This window comes from Equus caballus, chromosome 6 (genome assembly GCF_041296265.1).
Source record: "Equus caballus isolate H_3958 breed thoroughbred chromosome 6, TB-T2T, whole genome shotgun sequence".
Classification (NCBI taxonomy): domain Eukaryota; kingdom Metazoa; phylum Chordata; class Mammalia; order Perissodactyla; family Equidae; genus Equus; species Equus caballus.
In genome coordinates this window covers 70,178,983-70,204,341 of record NC_091689.1, presented here as the reverse complement: position 1 = coordinate 70,204,341, position 25,359 = coordinate 70,178,983, and the positions used below count along the sequence as shown (strand labels likewise).

Below are 25,359 nucleotides of genomic sequence, written 5' to 3'. Positions count from 1 at the left end.
TTTACAAGTGCAGGCACCTATCAAATAAATACCGGTCTACGGAAGAACTAGGATAACCGGAAACAGAAAATTATGCACAAACAGGCTGTTGTCATACCAAGTAGACTACACATTTTAATTTATAATCTAATTATGTATAGCAGAGCAATTGTGATATATTGCCCATCCAAAAAAAAATAATAACTAGGATAAAATTTTGTTATAGAGTTACCTGCTGTGCCCACTCGTAGACCAGGGATCTTAAATCCATCAATTCAACCAACTTCTATTTATTTCTCCTATTTACCAAGCACTCTTCTGATGTTTTAGGACTTTAAATGTCTCCACTCTATAAGGCCTACTTTGTAGAAAAGGGAGACAGGCAATAACAAAGGAAATATATAATATATCCAATAAAGACAAGTGTTATATGAAACATGAGGCAGGGTAAGGGATAAGAAGTGGCAGTGGGATGGGACCACCCTAGATAGGGAGGTCAGATAAGGCCCTTCTGACGAGCCTGATAGGAGACAAGATCAGAGAGACAGCTGAGGGTCAGATCCTCTAGAACCTTTAAGCCATGGAAGGGGCTTTGAGTTTTATTCTGAGTGACATGTGAGACCACTGATGGCTTTTGATCAGAAGTGAGCCATGGTCTCACTTAGTATCAATAAGATCTCTGGCTACTATGTGGAGAATAGACTTTGGGGGTCAGGGGTAAAACATATAAACCAATTTAAAGTAGACCCTAAAATAGTGAAGCCAAGGTCATCCCATCCAAGTGTCTACCTACAGCACTACAGAGAGGGATTCTTTTAATTAGGAAATGTGTAAAGATATTTAAAAGCATCAAACACGCTAAGGAGAGGGGTATACAGATTATTACACAAGTTTCTAGACTCTAGCTATAAATAATGATTAAGGTTTGAGAATAAGTCTCCCGTTCTTCTTACCAAGAACCTTAAGATTTCTCTTAATGAGTATGATAAAGAGAAGAGTTCTAACCAAATTCGTATCCTTTTCTTACATCCCAGGTTACTCCTGTCCTAGTGTCTATATTGGGCTATGCCCTCTTTGCGTCAGGGTCCTTACTACACAGGTAGTTGTGAGACTTGATTCGTTAAATCCAGGAAAGGCTGTTTTACGGCCTCAGCTCTGCCTCTATAAAATGAGCACTTCCTGCCTCCTGGTCGCTAAGTCTATGGCTGTGTTGGATGGGATAAGAGCTAAACCCTTCTGGCAGGTGGACTTATTTCCCACTTGGATTGGGAGCTGAAAATGGTTCTCTAACTGAACAAAAACATGACACTGTTAAATAGCATCCCTGGCAGTAGCTTTGGGTTGTGACCTTTAATCACCTAATGCTCAGTGGGGTTTGTAATTATCACATCTCCAACACTACCGTGTTCTCTGCCTGTTTCTGCCCTGATTTTAGCAAAGTTTCACCTGGACTTTGTGCCATGGCCAAGCATAATGCTTAATATTATCTGCTTAATACAAAGTGCATTCCTTCCTTCTTGTAGAAATGTAAGCAGGTCCAGCTAAAAGGCATCTAGTGAGCATTTTCTCTGTCTTCAAGTGGAGATGGTGGGAAAGAATCAATAACGAAAATGTGACATAAGAATCCAGCAATCTAACTAGGCTTTGTGGTAGAACCCTCTTTTCCCCATTCCCTCCCCACCTTCATTGAACATGATGAAATCTGGTTTAATCAGAATTCCAGGGATAACGAGGAAGGGCAGGGAAGAAGTGCTATGTGAAAATTGTGGTTCTTTGAAAGAAAAGGAGGGAAATGTGCTAAGAAACTGGAGAAGGGTTATAGGTTAATTACATTTCCTAATTGTATTCTATCAAACAGCTTCTTCCTCCTTGTTTGTCTCCCAGAGCCACTAGACTGCTTATGCTGGCAAGTTGCAGGAGATGACCAGATGTGCAAAGAAAAAAGCAATATATACACCTTAGAGATACGTTTGATTATGAAATGCCGATGTGCTATAGAATTATAGCAAATGTGGTCCCAGATCACACTAGACTAGAGGGATCTCTAGAGATCTAAAAATAAAGTTCAATAAAACATAGATAAGCAACTTCTAACTTTAGCTCTCCAGACTCTTAGTGTATCTTTAAATGGCTCAAACTGTTCGGATAGTAGTTTATTGTACTCTCAGGGCCACCATATATGGACGTGCCCTTGCACAGCTATAGGAGGTTCCACCCACAAAACCCACAACATCAAAAAAATGTTGCAATTTGCTCACTTAATCTTTCGTTGAGGAGTGGTCTTCGTTCCTTCGTACAGTAGATGTCCCTGCTGCCACAGAAGTCATGACCTAACCTGATGCTTTCATGACTTATTCATTTAATAAGCTTTTTATTGAGCATCAACCTTATGCCAGTTGACTGACCCCAGAAAAATTGTTATGAACCAGAAAAAAAATAGTATATTTTGGAGCATCTATTATGTGTCAGACTATAACCAGGCTTGATCTGAGTAAGTATTCCTGAGGAGGGGTTATTGAGAATAAGGTCAGTGTGTTGACATTCAAATTATCCTCTTGCATTACCAGAGCCAGTGGTCTCTGTTTACCTGCTGGTCATAGTTAGACACTCCAAGCCTCACCCCACAGCCTCTTTATATGCATCTCCCTCTGTTTTTAATTCTCTTTACTTTTACTTATTCTTCAATATTCAGATTAAATGTCACACATCTCTGAAGTCCTCTAAACCCTCCTGGGAAGAATAAGGTACTTTTCTTCTCTATTCCTACAATTAAAACCCAAGATTCCCTCTAGAAAGCATTTACAACACTGGATCCAAAAAAATGAGCATGTGCTTTAAAATTATGCAGACCTATGTTTGTATTCCAGCTTGTCTCCTAATTAATAGTGTGATGATCTGAGAGGTTGGGTGACTTGTCCAAAATCACATATAAGTCCTATGAGAAGAAAAATTTTGTCTTAGTCATCAGTGTTGCCCCAGTGACCAGTAGAGGGCCTGGCATTTGGGATGTTTTCAGTAAGCACGAGCATGCTAACAAGTGAATGACCATTTAGAGATTGACAAGGTATTTAATACAGCTGGAGTGCAGAGCGTTAGGGTTGTGGGAGGATAACGAGAAATTTGTAAGATGAAAGCAGGACAAAATTTAGGAACCAGATTTTTAGGGACCATATGTGTCATGTTGAGGAGTATGGAGTCTATATTTTAGGCCCCGTGTGTCCAACATGTATCAGAGAGTCAAACACAATCACCTTGAGATTTTTAGCAGATCCAGGGGACAATAGAAATGACAATGCACGTTCATCATCCTATATGGTCTTTCCTCATGAATCCCCAACAGATCAACCTTGATGCTCTCTGCCTTAAGGATTGCATCCTTCCTCACCTAGCACATTGTCTGGAAATTTAAGTGATAGCCATCTTTTAAGACCACTTGTTCTCGAACCTGAAATGGAGCTATTGGCACCAATTGATCTTTTGTGGTCTTTCCAATGAAGCTCTGCCAGCTCTGTAGCAAACAAGGCCTAAAAGAGCCTGTCCATCCATTCCTGAACATGCCTGAACTATGCATAGTATTTAGTCCTCATTTTATTGGTGCTTAAAATTACAAAACTTTAGAGCTAGAAAATAAACTAGTTCATCTCTTTGAACACCCTCATGTTATATCAAAGAAACTGAGGCCCATTGAGGTTAAGTGGATTGCTCAAGGTTACATTCCATGATTTTCTCAGCTGAATGGGAGGTATGGGTTAGAGAAAAATAAACATTTTATGACAATTTGAATCTAGTAGACCCACTCTGGGTCTGCATTTCACTGTAGCTTTGTTTTGTGAACAGATGGATGAAAGACTAGTAACTTGATGAAGAAAATCATTGGATCGAGTAACACGTCTTTTAACAGTGTGAGGAGAACCATCCGTTTTCTTACCAACCAGGAAATGTGGAATACGGGCTGCCTTTAGGGTGTGAAGTGGATGTGATGACTGCTGTCACCATGGCAACCAATTGTTTGTTTAAATTTTTTTTCAATAAGTCTTAATGATTCTTACTTCCTAATGTATCTCTGAATTCAAACCTTTCTTCAGCCAACACCTTCCCACACCTGTTTACTTCATTGGTCTCTTTCTTCTTTTTATTCCATGCTTATCTAGCCTACTCAAAATAAAGAAATGTTTTTCAAATATTCTTTTCATTGCCATCATTATCATTATTTGAATATCTGATTAGGCCAGGCACTTTACATGCATGATACTTACCTTGCAAAGTAGCTGTGGTTATCTCCATTTTACTTGTGATTAAATTGAAGTTCAAGGAGATCACATATCTTTGCCATGTACTTGGGAACTAGTACATGGAAGATTTAGGATTTTAACTCCGATTTTTCTGATCCAGAAACCTATGCCCTTGGCACTCTGCCAAGCTTCCACTCTTCATGTCACCAACACCTTTGGATCCCTATTGCCCATAGAAGCCGCCAAAAAAACTACACTTGGCCTTAAACCTCCTCCAACAGTCACCAGCTCCATATTTCTCAACATAAACTGCTCATTCTTATATCTGAGTATTAATCATAGTGCTCACTTGTGTTATTCCTCTTCTTCCCTGTGAAATCACGTTTCTTTAGTCCTTCAAGCCCCAATGTAATGATTATTTCATCCAGGAGTCCTTCCCTTGGTTATCCTACCCTCTAGTTATAGAACCTCTAATCTGCCTCCTCTCCATCGCTTACACTCAGTTTCTATGGCTTGATTTACTACTGGTTCAGTTAGTCCTGAAATAGAATGTGCTATGCAACTAATGCATATCAATTTATCTTTCCAAGGACTTTTATTTTTATTTTGGAGAAACAATACCTGGAAAAAACTTTATAACTGTTGACAATACCCAGTCATCAGAAAATGATCTTTATCTATCCAACTCTGTCAGTGGAGCCAGGATGAAGAAATCAAATGTGCAGTCTCTGAAAATCAATAAAATTTTCAAAAACTCAAAGCCATTCTCATTTTAAGCCAAAATTACCACTTCAAACATTGTAAGTATTTTGAATGAAAATAACTCTAAAACATAGTGTACGCTTCTCTACCTTCTTAAAAAGAACATACAGGATATTTTTCCTTATCTTGATGACTCAGAGTCATCATTTTGAATATTAATTAGACCTGCAACTAGGATATACAACTATGTACAGGCGGGGTTTGGGGAGATAAAGCAGAAAAAAAAAAGAATATTAATTACTGTTCAAGTCCGTAATAAAATAAGTTTTTAAGTTACTGAGACATTATTAGTGTCAGTTCCTCTTAGTACAGAAAGGTTCTAGACTGCTGTCCTTTTTAGAATATTTGCTTCTTTTTCGTATGTCGTGTCTTTGCAGCTATCGTTTATTAGAGCCTTCACTAGATCTGCTGCTGTCAGTTTCCCCATCTCCACATGTCATGTGTGAGTCTCGACCTGCTGTAGATTGATGTACCAAGTAAATATTCTTGTTAGAATTTTGTCTAAAATAATAGTAAATGGGTGTTAATAAGATATGATGTAGTCTCCTTATATAAGAGAATTTTACTGCATGACTTTTAATATTTATTCTGGATGTCCAGAGACCTTTCAGCTTATTTCCTGGTTCTTTCACGGGCACCAGAGAGTTCAGATTATGGAGGCTGAGTGTGGTCTTATAAACTGCAGTGGTCTGGGGCAGACAGAGAAGAGGCAGCAATTAAAACTCAACCTGCCCCCTGGAGTTGGGCCATCAATACAGGGACAGACTCCGTGGTGGGTAACGAGAATTAGTGTACAATGTCGCACAGAGCATCGCAGCCAAAACCTAGAGTTCTGCTGTTACATCTGTTATAGGACCTATTTTAAGGTCATACAGCCATTTACCTTCATTAAGTTCATTTCTCATGGCTATCTCTTAGATCGCTTCCAGATTTAAAAAGTTGAAGAATATTGGTATTTACCTTAGAGAGTATCCTGCCCTTTTCAGTATGTAGGCAGTTTTAATTCTTTCACATTCGTACTGCCTAAAGGAAAAATTTAGTCTAATGAAGAATCAAACTTTTGTGCGGTTATTACGCATGCATACTATACATTATTTTCACCCCCTAGTTCTTCCCGTTTCCTTAAAATTCCTGACTACACAGAGTGTGAATATTTAAGTAGATTTTTTTACTGCTGCAATAGGCAAAAAGCCTATGGCAACTAGCGTGTCATTCAGAGCTGCTCCGAAATGTCCTTTAAACATGTTCTTTGCTTTCAGTTTTATTTGATCTAGCACTTTAGTTAACTCCTCAGTTTAGCCTCTTTATATTTACCAGTAAATATTAATAACAGATGGTCAAAATTATGTTGCAACTGGATCCGCAGAAAGGGTCTTTGAGAGATGGGACCAAACAGGAAGCTTTCTTTGTCCCAGCCAGGAAGCGTGTGATGTGTTTAGAGAAGCAGAAAAATTCCTTCCAGAGATTCTTGATGTGTGAAGTAAAACCATATTAGTCAGACAAACGAAAGTATGTTTTATTGCCTAATCCCTTTACCTGCCTGTTTGTGTACTTTTTTTGTTTGCATGTGTTGCAGTTCCTGTTGGATTCTAAGCATTTCATGCCTGAAATGCTGTCTCCTATCTTTTCCCTACCTTCTCCATCACCACCCCTACTATGTTTCTTGGTGGAACTTGGTATCTTGTTCTACGTTCATAAAAGGATTTCTTAATTTTTTTTTTTTGAGAAAGATTAGCCCTGAGTTAACATCTGCCACCAATCCTGCTCTTTTTGCTAAGGAAGAATGTCCCTGAGCTAACATCTGTGCCCATCATCTTCTATTTTATATGTGGGATGCCTGCCACAGCACGGTTTGATAAGCAGTGTGTAGGTCCACGCCCGGGATCCAAACTGGTGAACCTCAGGCCACTGAAGCAGAGTGCACAAACTTAACCGCAACACCACTGGGCCGGCCCCAAGGATTTCTTAATTTTTACCAGCTGGCATCAAAATACACATACTCTTATTGATAGCTCCCCGTGAGGGAATGGGGGATGGCTGCCAGACAGAAAACTTCAGCTCATAGACTGAGCCTAAAGAAGCACTTGGAAAAAGTGATAGAAAGAGAAACAAGGAAAAAATCATCAATAAATGTGGGATTCAGACTTACTTTCTTAGCTCTTGACAGCCTACTATCTTCCTTCTCAACCTAGATCTTCAAAGGCAGACTCATGCCATGTCTACCCCCAGGTCTGCAGTACTACCACCGCACCCAGCAAATAATACTCAATAATTGTGTGGTAGGGAAAAGAAGGAATCCTTAGTAGGAGTTTGTGCTCTTCCTGTTTTTCCTCTGGCCTCTCTTGTTGAATCTTGCTCACTATTTTGTGTCTGCAGCAATCCGGTAACCCAGAGGAGACTCAGTTGGATGTACATTTGTTCTAAAATATTTATTTTTTTCTAAATTTTCTTGAAAAATAGTAATTGCTTCCCTTGATTGCTTTTTTCATTTATCCAGTACTTACTGAGCACCTGATATGTGTAAGCCACTGCTCCATGTGCTAGAATACAGCAATGAACAAAACAGCATCCTTTATCGTATGCCCGACACTGTGTTAAGTGCCTTGGGATTTATTTACGTTATCTCACTTAATGCTTACTTACAACTCCTGTGAAGTGGCTATTTTCCTCAACTTGATAATAAAGTTTGAGAGATTCAAAGCTTAATTAAATTTCCTAGGATCTCATAGCTAGTGAGTAGAAAACAGTAGTCAAAGCCAAGCCTAACTGGCTCTAAAGTTTGTACTCTGAATTACCAGGCTCTATTACTTTTAGACCATCAATCAAGAAAGGGGAATTACATAATCGGAATATGAGTTGTAAGAGTAAGTCCAATAAATGTTAGTTCGTTATGAAGAATTTTTAAGAATCTAGTCCTACAGACTTCAACTTATTTCCCCCCAAATTAAATCTACCACAGATTGTCTTACCAGGAATGATTTGATTGAATCCTGTAAACAACTCTTTGAGAAGCATTTTAAATCTGCCTTGTTCACAGTTATTTTCATTTGTCTACCATCTATGGAGCCAATGACAGCAAGTATATCTATATCAGGGCACTATGAAGGGTTCAACTTTACAAGTGAATCAAATCAGGTCAGCTTTTATTCAGATTAATTAATAATCTTTTTGTTCCTTAAAAAATATGCGCTGAGAGCCAGCTATGTACCAGACACTTCAGGAGGATGTAAAAATAAGACAAAAAGCCTGCTCTTCTGGGCCTTATATATGGGAGTCAGGGAAGCAAAAAATAAATTTGAAAGATAATTTCTGACAATGATAAGTCCTATGAAAAAATGTGAAGGCTCTGTAAGTGGAGTAAGATAGGACGGGGGAAGGCGTCACTGAGGAAGTACTGTTTTAGCTGAGTGCTGCATGGTGACAAGGAGTCAGCCATGTAAAGAGATAAGAGAAGAAAGAAAATGCAAAGGCCAAACGCAAGAACAAATTTCACTTGTTTGAATAACAGAAAAAAGGCTTTTTTGTGTCTGCATCTGATGAGCTGAAGGGGAGAGGCAAGACATAAAGTTAGAGAAATAGGTAGGGTCAAGATCATGTGGGGTCTTATATGTACAACCTTGTAATGTGTTGTCCAAAGGACATATTTAAGAATGGAAGGAAATGTTCTTAGTAATTCACCAGGACAATAGATATAAATCTGGAATTTTCCAGATACACCAGAATTTATAGTTACCCCACTTATAGGCCAGGGTAAAAAGTTTGCATTTTATTCCAGTATAATTGTGAGCCCTTAGATGGTTTTAAGCAGGAGAATGAAATAACTTGATCTGCATTTCATAAACCATCACTTTGGCTGCTTCTGAGATGGGAGATCATTTTTAGAGGCTAATGAAGAAATCTTGGCAGGAGATGATAGTGGCTTGAATGATAATAATAGAGCTAAAGAGAAGGTGACTAAGTTGGGATATATTTCGTAGAGAGTATAGACAAAATAAGGGTTCAATGTAGGGGTGAGGGCAAGAGAAGAGTAAAAGTGACTGCTAGGTTTTTGCTCCATCCTCTGAGTGAATTATGATACCATTTGCTGATTTTGGAAAGACTGACAAAGGAATTGGTTTTGGAAGATGATGGGGAATGAGTGGAATCAGCAGTCTGGTGCTTATATTAAGTTTGAGATTCTTGTTAGAAATACAAGTGGAGACGTCAAATAAGCAGCTGGGATATATTCTCTTTTTCTTACTCTGTTTAGAACAGCTTTCTTGCAACATTATCTTTATCCTCAATAAAACAATTTAAAAATGACATTCAAATACTCTATTAAAGTGATTTTTTCACTCATCTTCAATTATATTTTGTTTTAACTATCTGATACTTGAAATTACTAAATTACCAATTGCCTTTCTAGGAAAGCATAGACCTGGGTGAAATCATGTTTTCCCTTTGTTATTTGCCAACTGCTGGACGTATGACCTTGACAGTCATCAAGTGCAGAAATCTGAAGGCTATGGATATTACTGGCTCATCAGGTATGTGCACAATTCGCTAGTGTGTCAAGAATACATTCCCAAATAAAATATTCCATGTCTCCAAGATTATTTGGCTACTGAATTCTTGAGTTCATTTGTCTGTAGTGGGGTACAATAAAAGTAGAAAAAGAGATTGCCAACTGAAGTTCTTTAGATCACCTCTTTTATTTACATTATCATGTAATGTGTCAAATAGATTGACTCTGAACTTGGGTTTTTCTTTCTTTCTCTACAGATTTCTTTCTTTCTCAAAAATGTATAATTTTCCATCCACTTCTCTATTGCTATGTAGTCTGTTGCTTATAAAGGAAGATTTTTGGACTTTAAGCCATTCACTTCAAACTTGCATTACTCTACGTGTGAGGGCCGTATGAAGATATATTTAGACTGAATTTATTTTTCTCACCTAATCTGCAGAGAACCATCCATGTTCTAACATCACCATTTGCACTTACATTCTTGCCACCTTTCATTGGGCCAACTCTAGGGACTGAAAGAAATAATAAAGTAAATGAATGCTTCCTAAAGTTTCTTAAAGACATTCTCGAAGGAAATTCCTCTTGTGCTAACTTTGATAAAGAGATAAAGCCACATCATGCTCTTTTAGCCCTTCATTTAAATCACTACAGTTCTGAATGATTATAACTTAGTATGTGCACTTTGGCGTAGCTCTGTGGAAGAAAAAATGATGAGGGCAGAGTCAAGAGGTCAGTAAACATTTGTTGAATTAAACAGAAATAAGAAATAGTGGAGGTATAGTAAAGGATGACATGGCTACCATCTGTAATTTTGTGGTTCTTTGGAACAAAAAAAATAATAAACTAAATTTGTATTACAAAAAACATCAGACAACTCTAAGTTCCAGTGTGGAGAGAGCTTCAGGATATACTAAATGAACAAGAAAATGCGGTACAAAAATAAGTATAGATATCATGTTCCCTTCTGTGTAAGAATGGGGATTTTTAGAATACGTGTTTATGTTGCTAATATTCGCATAAAGAAATACTGGAGTGATATGCAAAAACTAAAGAGTGGAGCAGTATAGGAACAGATGGGAGGGAGACTTCTCATTCTACATCTTTACCATCTCAATTCTTGAACTCTGTCATGTTTTACCAATTCATTTTTTTAAAATTTGCAATACATAGTTGATATATAAAGGTGGAAAGAAAGCAAGTAAATTCCACATTTATGTTGGTGAAAAAGTCTTGGGTCAACAATGTTGAAGAAATTAAGATAAACAGTGTACTCTGCAAATTATTGTTTATTCTACTCTTCCTACCATGTACCAAAAGAGATCAGATTTTGAGACAAGGAAACAGCATCAAAGTTGTAATTAAGTGCAAGATTACTTTTTATTTATATCAAACTTTTCATCAGAGGAGTGCATGCTTTGAGAACACTGCCTCATTAATTCTCACAACAGGCTCGTAAATTATCCTTGTCACGAGAAGAGAGATGTCCTGAGAGACAAGATGGGGGCAGCAAAGGATAAAGCAGGCCTCATTCCCATTGTTAATAAGGGACCTAGACCTGGGGCTCATACACAAAGATGGATCACAAAAGTGAGCTTCTTCCTTAGAACATACTTTCTATTCTTAAAAAATTGAAAAATAAATGAGAAACAGCCATTGCACATTGCCTTTTCACCTTGTTTTCCTGTCCATACCCTCTTCCTACCCACAAAATATGTTTTTGCCCCTTGGTGGAAATGCTCATGAAATATACAGATACATTTTTCTAGAGCTTAAAAAGCATTCATTTGCTCAAAGAAATCAATATTGCCATGATTTTGGCTTATTCTAAAGAAATAGATTTATTACTACATCAATGGAAAGAGAGAGAAAGAGGGAGTGGTGCTAGAGTTGGAGGGTGACCAGAATGAGAAAAAAAAAAAATGAATGAGGATGGAGCAGACACTGATTGTTTTAACCGTCTACCATACTCACCCCAATGCTAACACCCCCTCCCAAAGCTATGCCTCCTTTTTAATAAAGGTACAAAAAATAAGGCTTTAAGAAACTTTTGTATAATACTATGTAATTTTCTGTAATACTCTAACACTTTTCCTACTTAAGGCAGTAGAGATCAGTCAGGTGGGGCAGAACTTGTTCACAATTACTTGATCCCTTTTACCCATGAAAATATAGCCCAACTAAATTTTCTCTTTCCATTGGCATCATATAGACAGTGTCATATCAGGAAACTTCTTTGTGGCCATCTTTAAGCCAAATATTGCCTTTTTTATTGTATACTGTTGAGCGTTTAATAAATTATTTGTAGTGATCATTTCTTTAGTCTGAGCTCTTGATCGAGAATCAATGCTGATGCTGTGACTATAAAATGAAACATCTCATTTGGTACCTTTCCAACAACTGAAGAAAATTCTAGCATAGTTTTTGCTTTCTAATTTCTACTCACTGTGGTTATGTATACTTGTTCATATTCGGTGTTGCTCTTTCACAAGTTTTAGTCTTCTTATTCTAAATCATTTTGAAAGAAATTAACTTTAGTACAATTATTCTGGCTTGTTGGGTTGACATTCCCTAGAAATCACTTCTAACAAAATGTGTCCTCAAATAGCTGTGACTAAAAGACACATTATAGTTCTGGACTGGCTCATGATAAACTAGTGAGTTTTCTCCGTTGTATTAAAAACAGTGGGATCAAGTTAATTCCTGTCTAGTTCCTTGAAGGTAAGTGCTTCCTTTTAAAGCGAGAAGTCTTAGACAGTCTATTCCCTCAGATAAGTCATTTGAATTTAAAACTGGTACTACTAAAGGGCTTAATATACCGCTTTTCTTACTTAGTAACAATTCACTACAGTTTTGTTTATGCTTTTTACTGTTGCTTTCATTTGAATAAATTACCTTCCCGCTCCTAGATCCTTATGTCAAAGTGTCTCTGATGTGTGAGGGTCGAAGATTAAAAAAGAGGAAAACAACTACAAAGAAAAACACTCTAAACCCTGTGTACAATGAGGCCATTATTTTTGACATCCCTCCGGAGAATGTGGACCAGGTCAGCCTCTCCATTGCCGTCATGGATTATGATAGGTATGTGTATCTCTCTACTCACTGAAGAGCAGCCATGTTTAGTCATTTGCAGACCAAATTTAGCTTTTTAGGTTGTTTACTGCTACAGCAATTTAAATCAGAAGAGGGAAGAGCCAGACCTGATGGCCTAGTGGTTAAAGTTCAGCACACTCCACTCCAACGGCATGGATTCAGTTCCTGGGCACAAAACCACACCACTTGTCTGTCAGTAGTCGTGCTGTGGCAGTAGTTCACAGAGAAGACCCAGAAGAACTTACACACAACTACGTACTGGGGATTTGGGGGAGAAAGGAGAAAAAAGGAGGAAGATTGGCCATAGATGTTAGCTTAGGGCAAATCTTCCCCTGCAAAAAGAAAAAAAGAGTGAATTATAAGAGGGAAGAATTATTCGTTCAAAATTCATTTTTTTCCATGTGATAATATTTATTATTTATTTTCCAAAAGAAGTCATTCTTTTTTTTTTCTCTCCTGAGGAAGATTAGCCCTGAGCTAACTGCTGCCAATCCTCCTCTTTTTTTGGAGGAAGATTAGCCCTGAGCTAACTACTGCCAGTCCTCCTCTTTTTTGCTGAGGAAGACTGGCCCTGAGCTAACATCCATGCCCATCTTCCTCTGCTTTATATGTGGGACGCCTACCACAGCATGGCTTGCCAAGTGATGTCATGTCCACACCAGGGATCCAAACTGGCAAACCCCGGGGCCGCCAAAGCGGAATGTGCGCACTTAACCTTTGTGCCACCAAGCCAGCCCCAAGAAGTCATTCTTAAGTTGAAGGACAGGACCCCTGGGGATGGTAAAAGGATGGGTGCAGAAGTAGTATGGAATGTATTAGAGAAAGCACTACTGTGAAGTCTTTAGAGTAACAACTGAAATTACAATCAACAGAGTTTGTTTTCCCAACTGGGATAGAATATGATACCATGATTCTTATCCAAGCTCTGTCATCAACTAGCTGTGTGAAAGGGCAAGGTATGTAATCTTTTTGGGATTCGCTTTTCCCATTGGTAAAATACTGACATGATATGGAACTGTGAACAGTTGAGTGTTAAGAGTGGAAGGTGAATAGTGGCCGTAGGGACGCAGCCTTTATGCTTTCACATCGATCTTTAAACATTGCTTTGTGGATTGTTCTTCCAGCGCACACACTTTGAATCACTTCTTTCATAAAATTAATTGCCAGCTCCCAAGTGCAGCTTGGAAAGTTCTTACTGCTGCAGCTCCTACCTGTACCCTCCCACTCTTCCCTTGTCTGTCACGCTGTCTGCCTGCTCTGTGTATCTCATCCCAACCATGCTTTACAGCCCTGCTCAAGTTAACACTCTGTGTCTTTCTCAGCTAACCAACCTCTTCATCTGAACTCTTGTCCTGCTAAAGGTTCATATCTCTTATTTGATCCTTGCTAAACTCTTCTTGTTAGTTTTTGCTTTTTATATTTATAAACTTTTTGGAAAGGAATACTGTATGTTTAACCTGCAAAATTGTCAACAAAGTCAACAGTGCCTTACCACATTTTTTGTTCTAGTGGTAATACAAGTGGTACAGAACATACATATACAAATAATCAAAGAGTGTCCATTTTATAGTATCATAGAGTGGTAGTAACCAGGATTGTATAACCTAGAGAAATTAATATGCTATCCTCTGGCTCAGAGCTAGCAAAATGAAGCAGTAAAAAATAAAGTGATTTGTACCATCTATTTGAAATTAGTGTATATCACAATTTAAAAAAAAAAAAAAAAAGCTGTCGCTGTCCAGAGAGAAAGAAATGGTAAATTAGTTCAAATTTCAAACTCTAAAACTGTTGTAATGTTTTCATCAGAAGCCCTTGTTGTCTTTGCCAAAAATTACTCCTGTTGATTTCTCCCATGAGTGACTGGGAGATACCATTGAGCATTTGTCACCCAGACAATTTTAGGGAAATGGATTCTGATAATATATAAAACAGGAAGGTACAAATAAGCAACAAAAAATGCCCCACTTATTTCTAAAAATATGCTTGTTTGGGAAACTTCATATAGAGAAAAATGATACTAAACATACATATCTACATCAGTGACAGGAAGAAAGTAATGAAATGTCCCAAAATCACCTCAAAAGTCTCCTTAGAGATGTCTATCAAAATAACCTATAGAAATGCCTTTAAATTACATTTCCTTTTTCAGAAGCAATTTACCACATGTGCGTTTTAGTCAGCTGTCTTGATTCAAATCCTGCTTCAGCTTCTTATTAAGCGTATCAAGGCAGGCGGGTCCCTTAACTTTTGGGTGTTTAAATTCTTTATCTGTAAAATGAGATGATAATGATGCTCATGGTCATGGTGTGAGGATTACGTGACTCAATACATTTAAATTAGTTAGAACACTGTCTGGTAGATGATAAGCTCTCAAAAATATTAACTATCATTATTATTTTGATTTGTTGCTGTGAAAACAGGCCATGAAGAGAAAATGGGAATGTTGTTCAGTGTACTCTGGTGCTATGCGATAATAAATCAGATGCCAAGGTACTGAACATAGCCCTCCCCGGTTTAATTGCAGTGCAAGAAGTAATGTTCACTGACGTACCATTTAGAGTCAATTAAATGTGGTCATTTATACAAGAAAGTGGGTATTGAGCTCTTGGTGAGAAATGTGAGCATCACTATAAAACATGAAGCCCTGTGGAAAGAACAAGATTGGATTTACATCACTTAAACTTAAGACTGCTTCCAAGAAAGAAACTCATCATATAGGTCATTTCTCATTCACACTATTCTTATGATTGTGAAATGTGCTCAAGTGACAGAGCACTGAAATGTTTTGTGTGTGCTCCTTTTACAGATTCATTTTTGAATGCTGCTCCTGTTTAATAAATCTTAGTTTACTAAGGTTTTTCATTTGACCTGAAGTAGTTGAATCTGCAGGATCATCTCGAACCTGTCACAAAGTCTAGTGTTTTAATCATATGCTTAAAGTTCTGCTAAGATGCGTGAAACCCCATTTTTCTTTGAATGGTGGAATGAAAGTATAATATTCTCCTAATCATAGGGTAGGACACAATGAGGTCATTGGAGTGTGTAGAACAGGCCTGGATGCTGAGGGTCTTGGGCGAGACCACTGGAATGAAATGCTGGCCTACCACCGAAAACCAATAACACACTGGCACCCCTTGCTGGAGGTAAGCTCTGTGGTTCCCTGACATCTGCTCTCTTTTTTATCTCTTTTGGTTAGATGCTATTTGTCTGCTAACATTTCTCTGGCGTTTTACGTGTTCACCTATTTTTTTAAGACAGACATTTCTCTTGGTTTTGTCCCGCAGATTCTGTCACCCAGTATTCAAAGTTCTGTGTGCCTTGTTAGATTTTAAAAACCCATAAACTTTCTGGGTTTCTGGTAGATACCATTGAGCATTTGTCACCCAGACAATTTTAGGGAAATGGATTTTATGGACAATAAGCCCATAAAAACTGCAAGTCTATTATTTTCTTTGCATAGCCTGAAAACGTACATCAATGGGTGCTGGAGAAATTGAGCAAATCTACTACTAACTGGAAACTAAATTTTGATGCCTGTCTTTTGTGAAAACAGCCACATCACCTGAAGTTCCCCAGAATATCTAAATAGAGGCACTGTCACCTAATATAACTCATCTATGTAAGGGGACAAGTGAATCTCCCCCAACTCTGGTCAGGAAGTACAGTGCTCACAGATTTTTAAAATATTGCGGCATCAGCTTGCCTGAGTTTGAAGCCTGGCTCTGCCATCTGACTACATAGTGGAGACCCTTGCGCAGGTTGCTTTCATCTCTCTAAATGTCTGCTATTACTCTGTATTCAGAGTAAACCCATAGAGTAAAACTAAATAAAGTGCTGAATATTAAGTGCTTAGCACAGAGTGTGGCACAATGTTAGCTCTCATTAAACTAATATTAATGCTTGTAGTAACCAGAAGAAGCATCAATACCAGTTTCTATCAGCATTTTTAGCCATGATGTAGTTGTAGTCTACTCGATACACTGAATGTTGCTAGATGGAATGAGTTCTTTCCCAAAGACAATTGCTGGAGCCCCTTGAAGAGTCACAAAGTAGATCATTCATAGGACTTGACTAATTGAGAGGTAATGCGGGTTGACAAAAGGATGTGTAGTAGAGGATGCAATGCAATAAAAAAATAGTTAAGATAACCACATAGTAAGTGATGATACATTGCTGTCTCTCCACGGGTAAGATCTCCTTCTTGTTCTGGCACCAGGCACTGGGTTGAGTGGAAGACACGGTACAGTGTAAATAACTAAATGTTAGTGGGCCCAGGTTCTAATCTTAGCTTAGTGACAAAAATGTGACCTGTCTGTGTTACTCAGAATGTTACAGGGAAAATTTGGTGAACATTGGATAAATATTGCATGCTCAGACAACAGAGATGAACTGTCATCAGAGAGAAGATATCTGCTTGTATATATATATGCACACACATATACACATATGTGTGTGTATATATATATTCATGTTCCAAATCTTTACCTCACTTCATCATTTACTGTGGATCATAAAAGACAGACACATACGCAATGCACATTCACACAGCACTTCCCCCTCGAGTGCTTCAGCAGTATAGACAGGTGTATTCTCTAAACAGTTCAACGAGCCTTGGGAAGGTTGTCTTTCATTTCAATAGTGTGTATTGTCTGAATTATGAAGTATACTCTACTGCCTATTAATCAATTACTATCCTTTTCCTGGTTCTCATCTTTGTTTTTCTTTAAACTTTGAAAAGTGAATATTAATTCTAAGAATCTAGAAAATGAGAGTAAAGTTTGCTGGGCAGAGAACCACACTGAAGGGAGACGTGGGTTCTAATTCTTGCTCCTCTGGCTGTCTAATCCTGGGCAGACCACTTACTCTGTCTATAGCTACATTTGTCCATATTTAATGAAAATAGAAATGCGTGATATATAGGGATATATAGGAGTGATATATAGGGGAAAATGAGACAATGTGTGCTAGGACTTGTAACTAATGAAAGGGCAAGGGTTATATGACCCAAACCATATTATAAATACTTATGACTCTGTTTAATAAGCAGTTACACATTTATCTGATAAAAGGAAGCGTTAGAATAGCCATGTGTTTGTGTCTGAGAATATGTGAACATTTTTCAGTCATTATAGGATCTAAAGGAAGAATAAGCTACAATATGAATGTCAGAAGAAGATTACAGGTATTTTTCTAGCAGCTAGGTATCTGAGGACAAGTGGGACTAAAAGATTATGTAAATGTGCTTTCCTCAGCAAATAGCTCCTTTTTTCCAACTCTTGCACCTACACTCGTTGGTCAAACGGAACATGTGGACTGGAGACCTAAGAACTGGGTGGAGTTTGCATTGTAGGAAAGTGATGGGTGTGTAATTATGTGTTTTGTTGCCAGAGAAGGGATTAAAATGAGAAGGGAACAATTATTCAAGAGCTGGGTAAATTAGTGGGACAGAGACTGAAGCATCATTTAGAAAATCTTATTACTTCTACCTAAATAATCAAAAGTTTATTCTGTTGTAATTAAATTTTTTAAATACTAATAATATTTAGGGACTGTGAGAAATTATTCTTCATCATTTCTGGCTCCCATTTGCCAAATTCAGCCCCTCTCGTCTCATTAATTGCTCCTATAAAAATCACCTCCTGTCTTAGAGTAAGTGGAATGCGTTCTCTTGTGTCTAGAACCTCTTATTGCCTTTACCAAGTAATTCCTCCCACTATGGTAAGAACTAAAGCCTCTCCTACAATGTGACATGAATCTGCAGTCATGAATCGTTACCTGTACAGTGCCGCTCTGCATGCCATCTGTGTACCGTGCTCTGCCGACATGTCTGTGCCCCCTCATGCTACCTAAGAAGGTGAGTTTTGAAGGGCAGGAAGAGTTACATTTATCTTTTCTTCAGAGACTTACATATTGTGGGTGAATATTCACTAGTAAAAAGTAGGAACAATTACCTTCTTTATTATTTTTTTTACACTAGATCATACGTTATGAAATTACTGTCTTTCAGCTACCTGGCCGGGCGACCAGTTTTGATAGTCAAGGATCCTGTCCATCTCCCAAACCACCTCCCACACCATAATGCCTCCAAAATAAGACCATTATAATCAGGACCCAGGATCATGTGCTCATCAGATCAGAAAAAAAGTGGACGGTTTGATTTCCTCATTTAAAATACATCTTGATAATGAACAAACTTGTGCAATTTTCATTTACTTTTTTTGTCTGTTTATTAACTTTGGACATCTTGATATATTTTACTTGAATACAAATAGTCCTTACTTATAGAAGGCATTTTATTCTTCGTGTCATATGCCTATTAGCACAGAGTGTTTTAATAAGTTGTAATTGTTTTCATAAGCAAAGAAATATGTTTTTTAGAAAGAACCCATACTAATCTGAAATTGAATATAGTGTATGCTGCTATTGTATACAGGGGCACATGTCACATATGTATGGTTTTGATTTTGTTACAATGATGTTTATTTCTAGGTGTGCACATGGTTCTATAAAAACTTTAACAGAAATTTCAGACTTAACTTACACAACATTAAAATATTTGTGCTATCAAATTAATGTTACCCATCTGATAATATATTCTTTCATTCTCAGCAAATTCTTTTCTTGGTAAGGCTTGGCTCTGCCAAACTCAAAACTTTGTCTCTCAAGCTTGTTCTTTAAAACATACAGATGGAACTATAATTTAAAGAACCATTTTGAATATAAATTTAAGAAGTAATATTTAGTAGCTGGAAAATGGAGGTTGAGCCATTTGGGCTACCATTTTATACTGTCTTAATGTTACATTAGTTCAAACATCTGTTGCACTGTTTTACTGACATTTTTAAAATTCTAATAATCTTAATCTCAAATGTAGCATTAGTATTCCTGAAAGAATAGAGTCAGAAGTCATTCATTTTTTTAAGTGTTCGTAAGGTTAAGTACTGTGGCATATATTTTGTGACATGAAGCTATGACGTAGATCTTGTATTTCTGATAGATGATACTAATAGACACCAAAGGTACAATAAATGTCTGTGCTCATTGTCATTTAGATTGTACACAGTAATGGTGACCTTTAAACCAAATCAGAAGTTAATCATTAGAATTAGGTATTTTCTTCAAGAAAGGATGACTTATTTTTCAGCAAATTATAGAAATATACCATAAATAATATAACTTCAACATTTAATAAAAATAAACAAAGAATTCTAAAGGCCCAGACCCACAGTCCTTTCATGAAAGGCATTTCCCTTCATAAGGATCAAGGATCAGGCCGCTAGTCCTAAAAACTATGCAAATGTTTTTACATGACGGAACTTTCTTTTAAATCAGGTGAACTTTTTATTGTCTCATTTCCGGGCCCTATATCTATATCTAAACTATATTGAATGACCCCAACCTTACTTTTGAGATGTGTATTATGGATAGTGCATATTTCAAGCTTATTCCAAGATAAGAGGTTAAAAGAACCAAAGAAAGGCAAGAAAATATGCACTTAGACTATAAAAACACATTCATCAGAATGAGAAAATTTTATCAACAATTATAAAATTTTGATTTTAGTAATATCTCTTATTTCTAAATATTAAAAAAAAACGTTTTAAAAGCCTTGACATTTAGTTTGCTGGCCTCTCTCATAATGATGGCATTACTGTTAATTAAGATGTAAATATTTTCCACATTAATATTTTAAAAGCAACACAATTCCCTAAAATTTTTCAAAAATGCTTGTACCATCCTAATGAAAACAAGTATTTCTAGCTAACATTTTCTAATTTAAAAATAATAGAAGAAAACTGTTTGAAAATACCTGGCTACCTTATCAAGCCTAGAAGAACCATTTACTGTAGACAGAGTGACTTCAGATAACACTTCTATTTTGGAATTCTTTGTTTTACTGGGAAATAAAAATTGTCAAATGGGAAGACAAAAGTTATACTCTTAATAAAATGGCATTATTGGAGTCAATTGTTTTATTAGTAGATATAGCTGCAGGTTATATTTCATTAGCAACTATGTTTCCTAAGTGAGTATAATAATTATTTTCACCTGAAAACATATTTTAAGGACTTTTTATTCATTCTTAGAACCTCGTGTTTTCTTTGCCTCCTATGGAGAAAAAGCCAATATGTGATGAAAAAATGCAATGACTAGCCAGCCAGGAGATTTTAATACGGGGATTGTAGATTAAAGTAAGTTTTTAAGGTAATTTTTTAAAAATGTTTCCCAGGGGGGCCTGACCGGTGGCACAGCAGTTGACTTCACATGTTCCGATTCAGCGGCCCAGGGGTCGCCGATTCTGATCCCGGGTGTGGACATTGCACCACTAGGCATGCCATGCTGTGGCAGGTGTCCCACATATAAAGTAGAGGAAGATGGGCAGGGATATAAGCTCAGGGCCAGTCTTCCTCAGCAAAAAGAGGAAGACTGGCAGCAGATGTTAGCTCAGGGCTAATCTTCCTCAAAAAAAAAAAAAGTTTCCTAGGGATTAGAATAAACTCATTACACAAGAGTATTTGTTAATCCTGTGAGAGAGATCAAGGAGAGAAAATTCACCACCACTCATCTTTCATGCAATACATGAGGGACATTTACCTTCATATTGATAAAGCATGATGATTTAAAACAATAGTTCATGTTATAAAAAGGGAATCCTACCACTTTCAGTACAACACACCCTCACTCTACACAGCCACACATCCATACAAGCATGACTGATCCTCTTTCTACTTGTGATTGAAGGTGGAATGTTTTTACTTCAGTCTTTAAAATAAGGTTTAATGTTATAGATCTCCTCCATTCATTGTGTGGGACACCACATTTTAATGACAGCACTGGCACATCATGAAGTCGCAGCTTAGGTATCTAGTGAATACCTAATTTCAGGGACTTATCCAGGGACTTGCCAAACATTAGTCTAGGAAAAAGGAGCCAGTGTTGACTCATTAGCATAATAACACTGGTGTTCTTTTGGGTTTTTTAATTAATTAATTAATTAACATTTTTATTTTACACGATTCTCTAAGTAATCAGGGGAATGAGGAAACTGAATTTAGAAAGAACATTTGTGTTTGTGAAGTATATCATCTTCTCACAAAAATCTGAACGGTTGATGCTGTTTTTACACTGGTTTCTGACTAGTATTTTTCTTGACCATTTTAATTTTCTTTGTCAGGCCAGCCCTGTTTCTGGTACTTAACTTTACATGCAAAACTCGTGATTTTCACAGTCCCGTAAAAGATATCATGAGGACTATGTCAGGGAACTAGAGATGGGCACCCAGAGGCGAGCGCACCCTTCCCCACACAGTTTTGGGGAGCGTGTGTGTGTTCCAGTTACTGCAGGGAGACCAGACCCATCAATACTCGCTCAGGTTTTCGATAAAAGCAAATATATTTGAACCTGTTTGGTTGTGATATTTAACTGACATTTTCACCTGTGTTTATTCTCCTAAAATATTTATTATTTTAAACTTTGCAGACTCCATAAAGGAGTATCCATTTCATAAGGCTTTTATTTAATGATTAATCACTTCAAAAATGAAAAAGCCAAACTTCCACTCCTTTCTCAACTTTCACCATTCATAAAACAAAATGTAACGTATTTCAGAATGAGTTAGCAAAAGAGCCAAAGACTATTACAAATAAAAGGACACAAAATCTCAACATCGAACGTATGAGCATTTCTTTACTCCTTTAAAAAGAACACTTGATATTATCTCAGAACGTCTGTTTTCAGGGAGCTCCAGCTGATATTTCTTGCCACCTTAGTTGCAATTAAGACCAGGTAATTTAATTACTTGATTATTTAAAAAAAAAAAAAGCTAAAGTTGATAAGGATTTAAGAAAGTCATTCAACTTCTACTAAATCTAAAGAAAATTTGGAGACCTGTTTCCTTCACAATTTGGTCTTAAAGCAACTCTGGTTGTCCTGATGTACTTAAATTGATCTAAACTTCTATAGCTTTTAGGCTAAGAATTTATTGCTGCCAATAAGAAATGATACAAAAACACAGAAAAGTAAAATAATTTAAAGTAAGAATCTACGTAACTAAATGGTAGTCAAAAAGAGATGTTAAAACATATGGAAATACAGATATTGGATGCAAAATTTAAAAAGAACTCCTTTGTGTTTTAACTTTTAGTGGAAACTAAATTCTCTAATAAAGAACCCATGACACAGCATTTTAGTACTTACCCAATGACATGGCTCAGGATAAGATTCATCTGAACCTATTAAAACCCATTATTTAAAAGAAAATAGTGAGTTTATATTTTACATGGGAAATAGAGCTAATTAAACTAAATGCTGTTTCCAATGTGTTATTCAGTGAACTCTTTAAGGTAAGAATTTCCTATTTCATTAGAAGACTTTTCCTACTTTGATTCCATCTTGTGTTAATTAAAGTGAATGGTAATTTAATAAAAGATGCCTTGGTAATATTTGTCATCTGCCATTAACAGTTAAACAAAAAGATGTATATTTGAACAGTGGCAGTTAACTAATATTCAGTTCAAGTGTTTTCTCATCAAAGTAAAACCTTGTTTTCCTTTTCACCCTGTTCATCATGAAGCTAGGTAAGCAGGGTTTGACTTGATGACCTAAAAAGTCTCTATCATGTTATAGAGACTTCAAAAAGAAAGCTCTAAATTAAGAGCTGAGGTGGGACTTAAGGATTTATTGAATGCAAACATTTTGAATGCTAGAAATGGTGATTGAAAAAATAAGATGTTTAAGAGAAAAGATAAGCTGCTTCATGCCTGAAATGATTTAAATAAACTCCTGCAGGGAAGAATTGATAATCCTATTTTTTGTCTATACTGAGACACCGGAAATGACTTGCTATTGATAGAGCTAGCGATGCAGAAGGTATTTATATGGAAATGTTTCCATCTCAAACTGGCAATAATTTTTTCTAAGCTCACTTGTGTCATGAGAGCCCTCTCCAGAGAGAAAATCATGCCTGATCTTGTCATGAAAGGGTAAAAATTGGCCATTTCTTTGGAAATTTTGTTGTGATTTGCATCTGCTGTGCACAGAATCCTCATTTACTGTACAGGGTGGTGGACTTCAATTATTCAATTTCATGTTTTTGTTCCCTCAAGAACAATTTATTGGATAACAATGCATATTATAAAAATGGGTCAAAAATTAAGAGAAGTTAAGTCTCAATGTTGGAAGCTTAATGCAGTGGATTTTTGTTTTTGTTATCTCTTTCAAAATTGGTTTTTATTTTCCCAGTCTGAACATCAACACAGGGAATTATGTCTGGTTATGATTTTGCTGTAGAATAAAGTTTGTGAACCAAAATAAAAAGCTAAAATCCCTAAGGCTGTATACAAAATGGTCACAGAATCATTCTCTATAAAAATTGCATGGTTTATTCTATTTATGTCTATATAGATTGTTTTGTGGGTTTTATTATTTTTTTATTTTTTCTTTGGAAAGGCCATTTAAGCCTCTCATGTAAAAAACACAGTAATCTCCAGTGTGAATAGCTTCATAAATTATAAGAAAGAAGCAGGTATACCAACTCTAATATACAAAATATTTGATTTATAGTTTTTTAAAAACCAAAAGTCCAATCCAAGTTCAAGTCATTCACATTAACTTCTTATTGACCCTTCCAACTGAGAGAAGTGATCGGGTCCACCTGCAAAATGTGGATAAATTATGGACACCATGAAGCAAGACTTTCATTTCAGAATGAAGAAGACAAGATAGAAAAGAACAGCCTCACACTGTAAATGTGGTGATTCCGCTAACAAGTAGTCCAAGATATTTGCCAATTGTTCTAAACTGGCAGAAACCACCAAAATTTTTCATTTCATACATGATATTGAATAATTTGGATCCATCATATTCGATCTTCTTTTGTATCCTTCGGTCATTGTTCATAAGGTGACTTTTTGAATGAAGTTTGTGATGTAATACATAGCCATTGTTCAAATCAATATCTTTGACTTCCGTATTATAGAACAAAAGTTTTACAATCTTTTGAAATTCGTGTTTCTGGCTTTTGTACATGGTAACCAGCCATTTGTGAAACTTGACAGCATATAATTGTATTACTTAGAACAAATGTTTTGCAGCCACCTTTAAAAGATGTTACACATTTCAGTATTTTTACAATGTCTTCTTTAGAACGTGTGAACATATTTGTCAGGTTCAGATGAATTATGTAACAATGAAACCTCAATGCTGTTATGAAGTGTACAGTTTATGATTACTTTTGTAAAAGAAAATGGAAAAGCACTTGAAATATAATTTTACTGTTTCATATGTATTTTGAAAAATAAATAAAGTGATTATAAATTACTTTTGTCTGTCTTTGAAGACAATAGCTTTTACAGATTTAATTTTGAGAACTTTATGTTGTGAAGTTTTTCTTTAATAGTCGTTATTTATGGCACTCATTAGAGAGCAGGGTAATTTATTTATCAACAATTCAATAATTCGAGCAACTGAATATATCTTAAAAACCGCATTTAATGCATACCTTTTTTTCACAAAATTATCAATTTAAGGTCCTGGATTACTCCCACTAAGGAATAATGAAACAATCATTAGTCAAGTGTTAAAAGAGGAAAGTGCCACTTACACATATTAACCACATTTGTTTCATCTGCAAAAGGTCCCTGTAAATACCTTAGCGGGTCATTCAGTGGTTGGGATAGGCCAGTTATTTTGTTTCTTTCTGATTTGCCTCAAATTTTCAAAAAGATTTTCATGAGGAGTGTAAGTGTAGCAACTAGTTTTAGGCAGTCAACACCGCACTGACTCAAAGGAAAT

At 36.6% G+C, this 25,359-nt stretch overlaps 1 protein-coding gene across 1 annotated transcript in view; it reads left to right on the top strand.

The window, feature by feature from the left end:
• SYT10 (synaptotagmin 10) overlaps positions 1–24,885 on the top strand; it is a 69,444-nt gene extending 44,559 nt beyond the window's left edge. Inside the window, exons 4-7 of the mRNA XM_001503215.4 lie at positions 9,379–9,499; positions 12,384–12,555; positions 15,581–15,710; positions 18,575–24,885. Coding sequence (XP_001503265.1) covers positions 9,379–9,499; positions 12,384–12,555; positions 15,581–15,710; positions 18,575–18,646 — 495 coding nt within the window. The 3' untranslated portion in view covers positions 18,647–24,885. The remainder of the gene's footprint in view (positions 1–9,378; positions 9,500–12,383; positions 12,556–15,580; positions 15,711–18,574) is intronic.
• Positions 24,886–25,359: the final 474 nt, after the last annotated feature.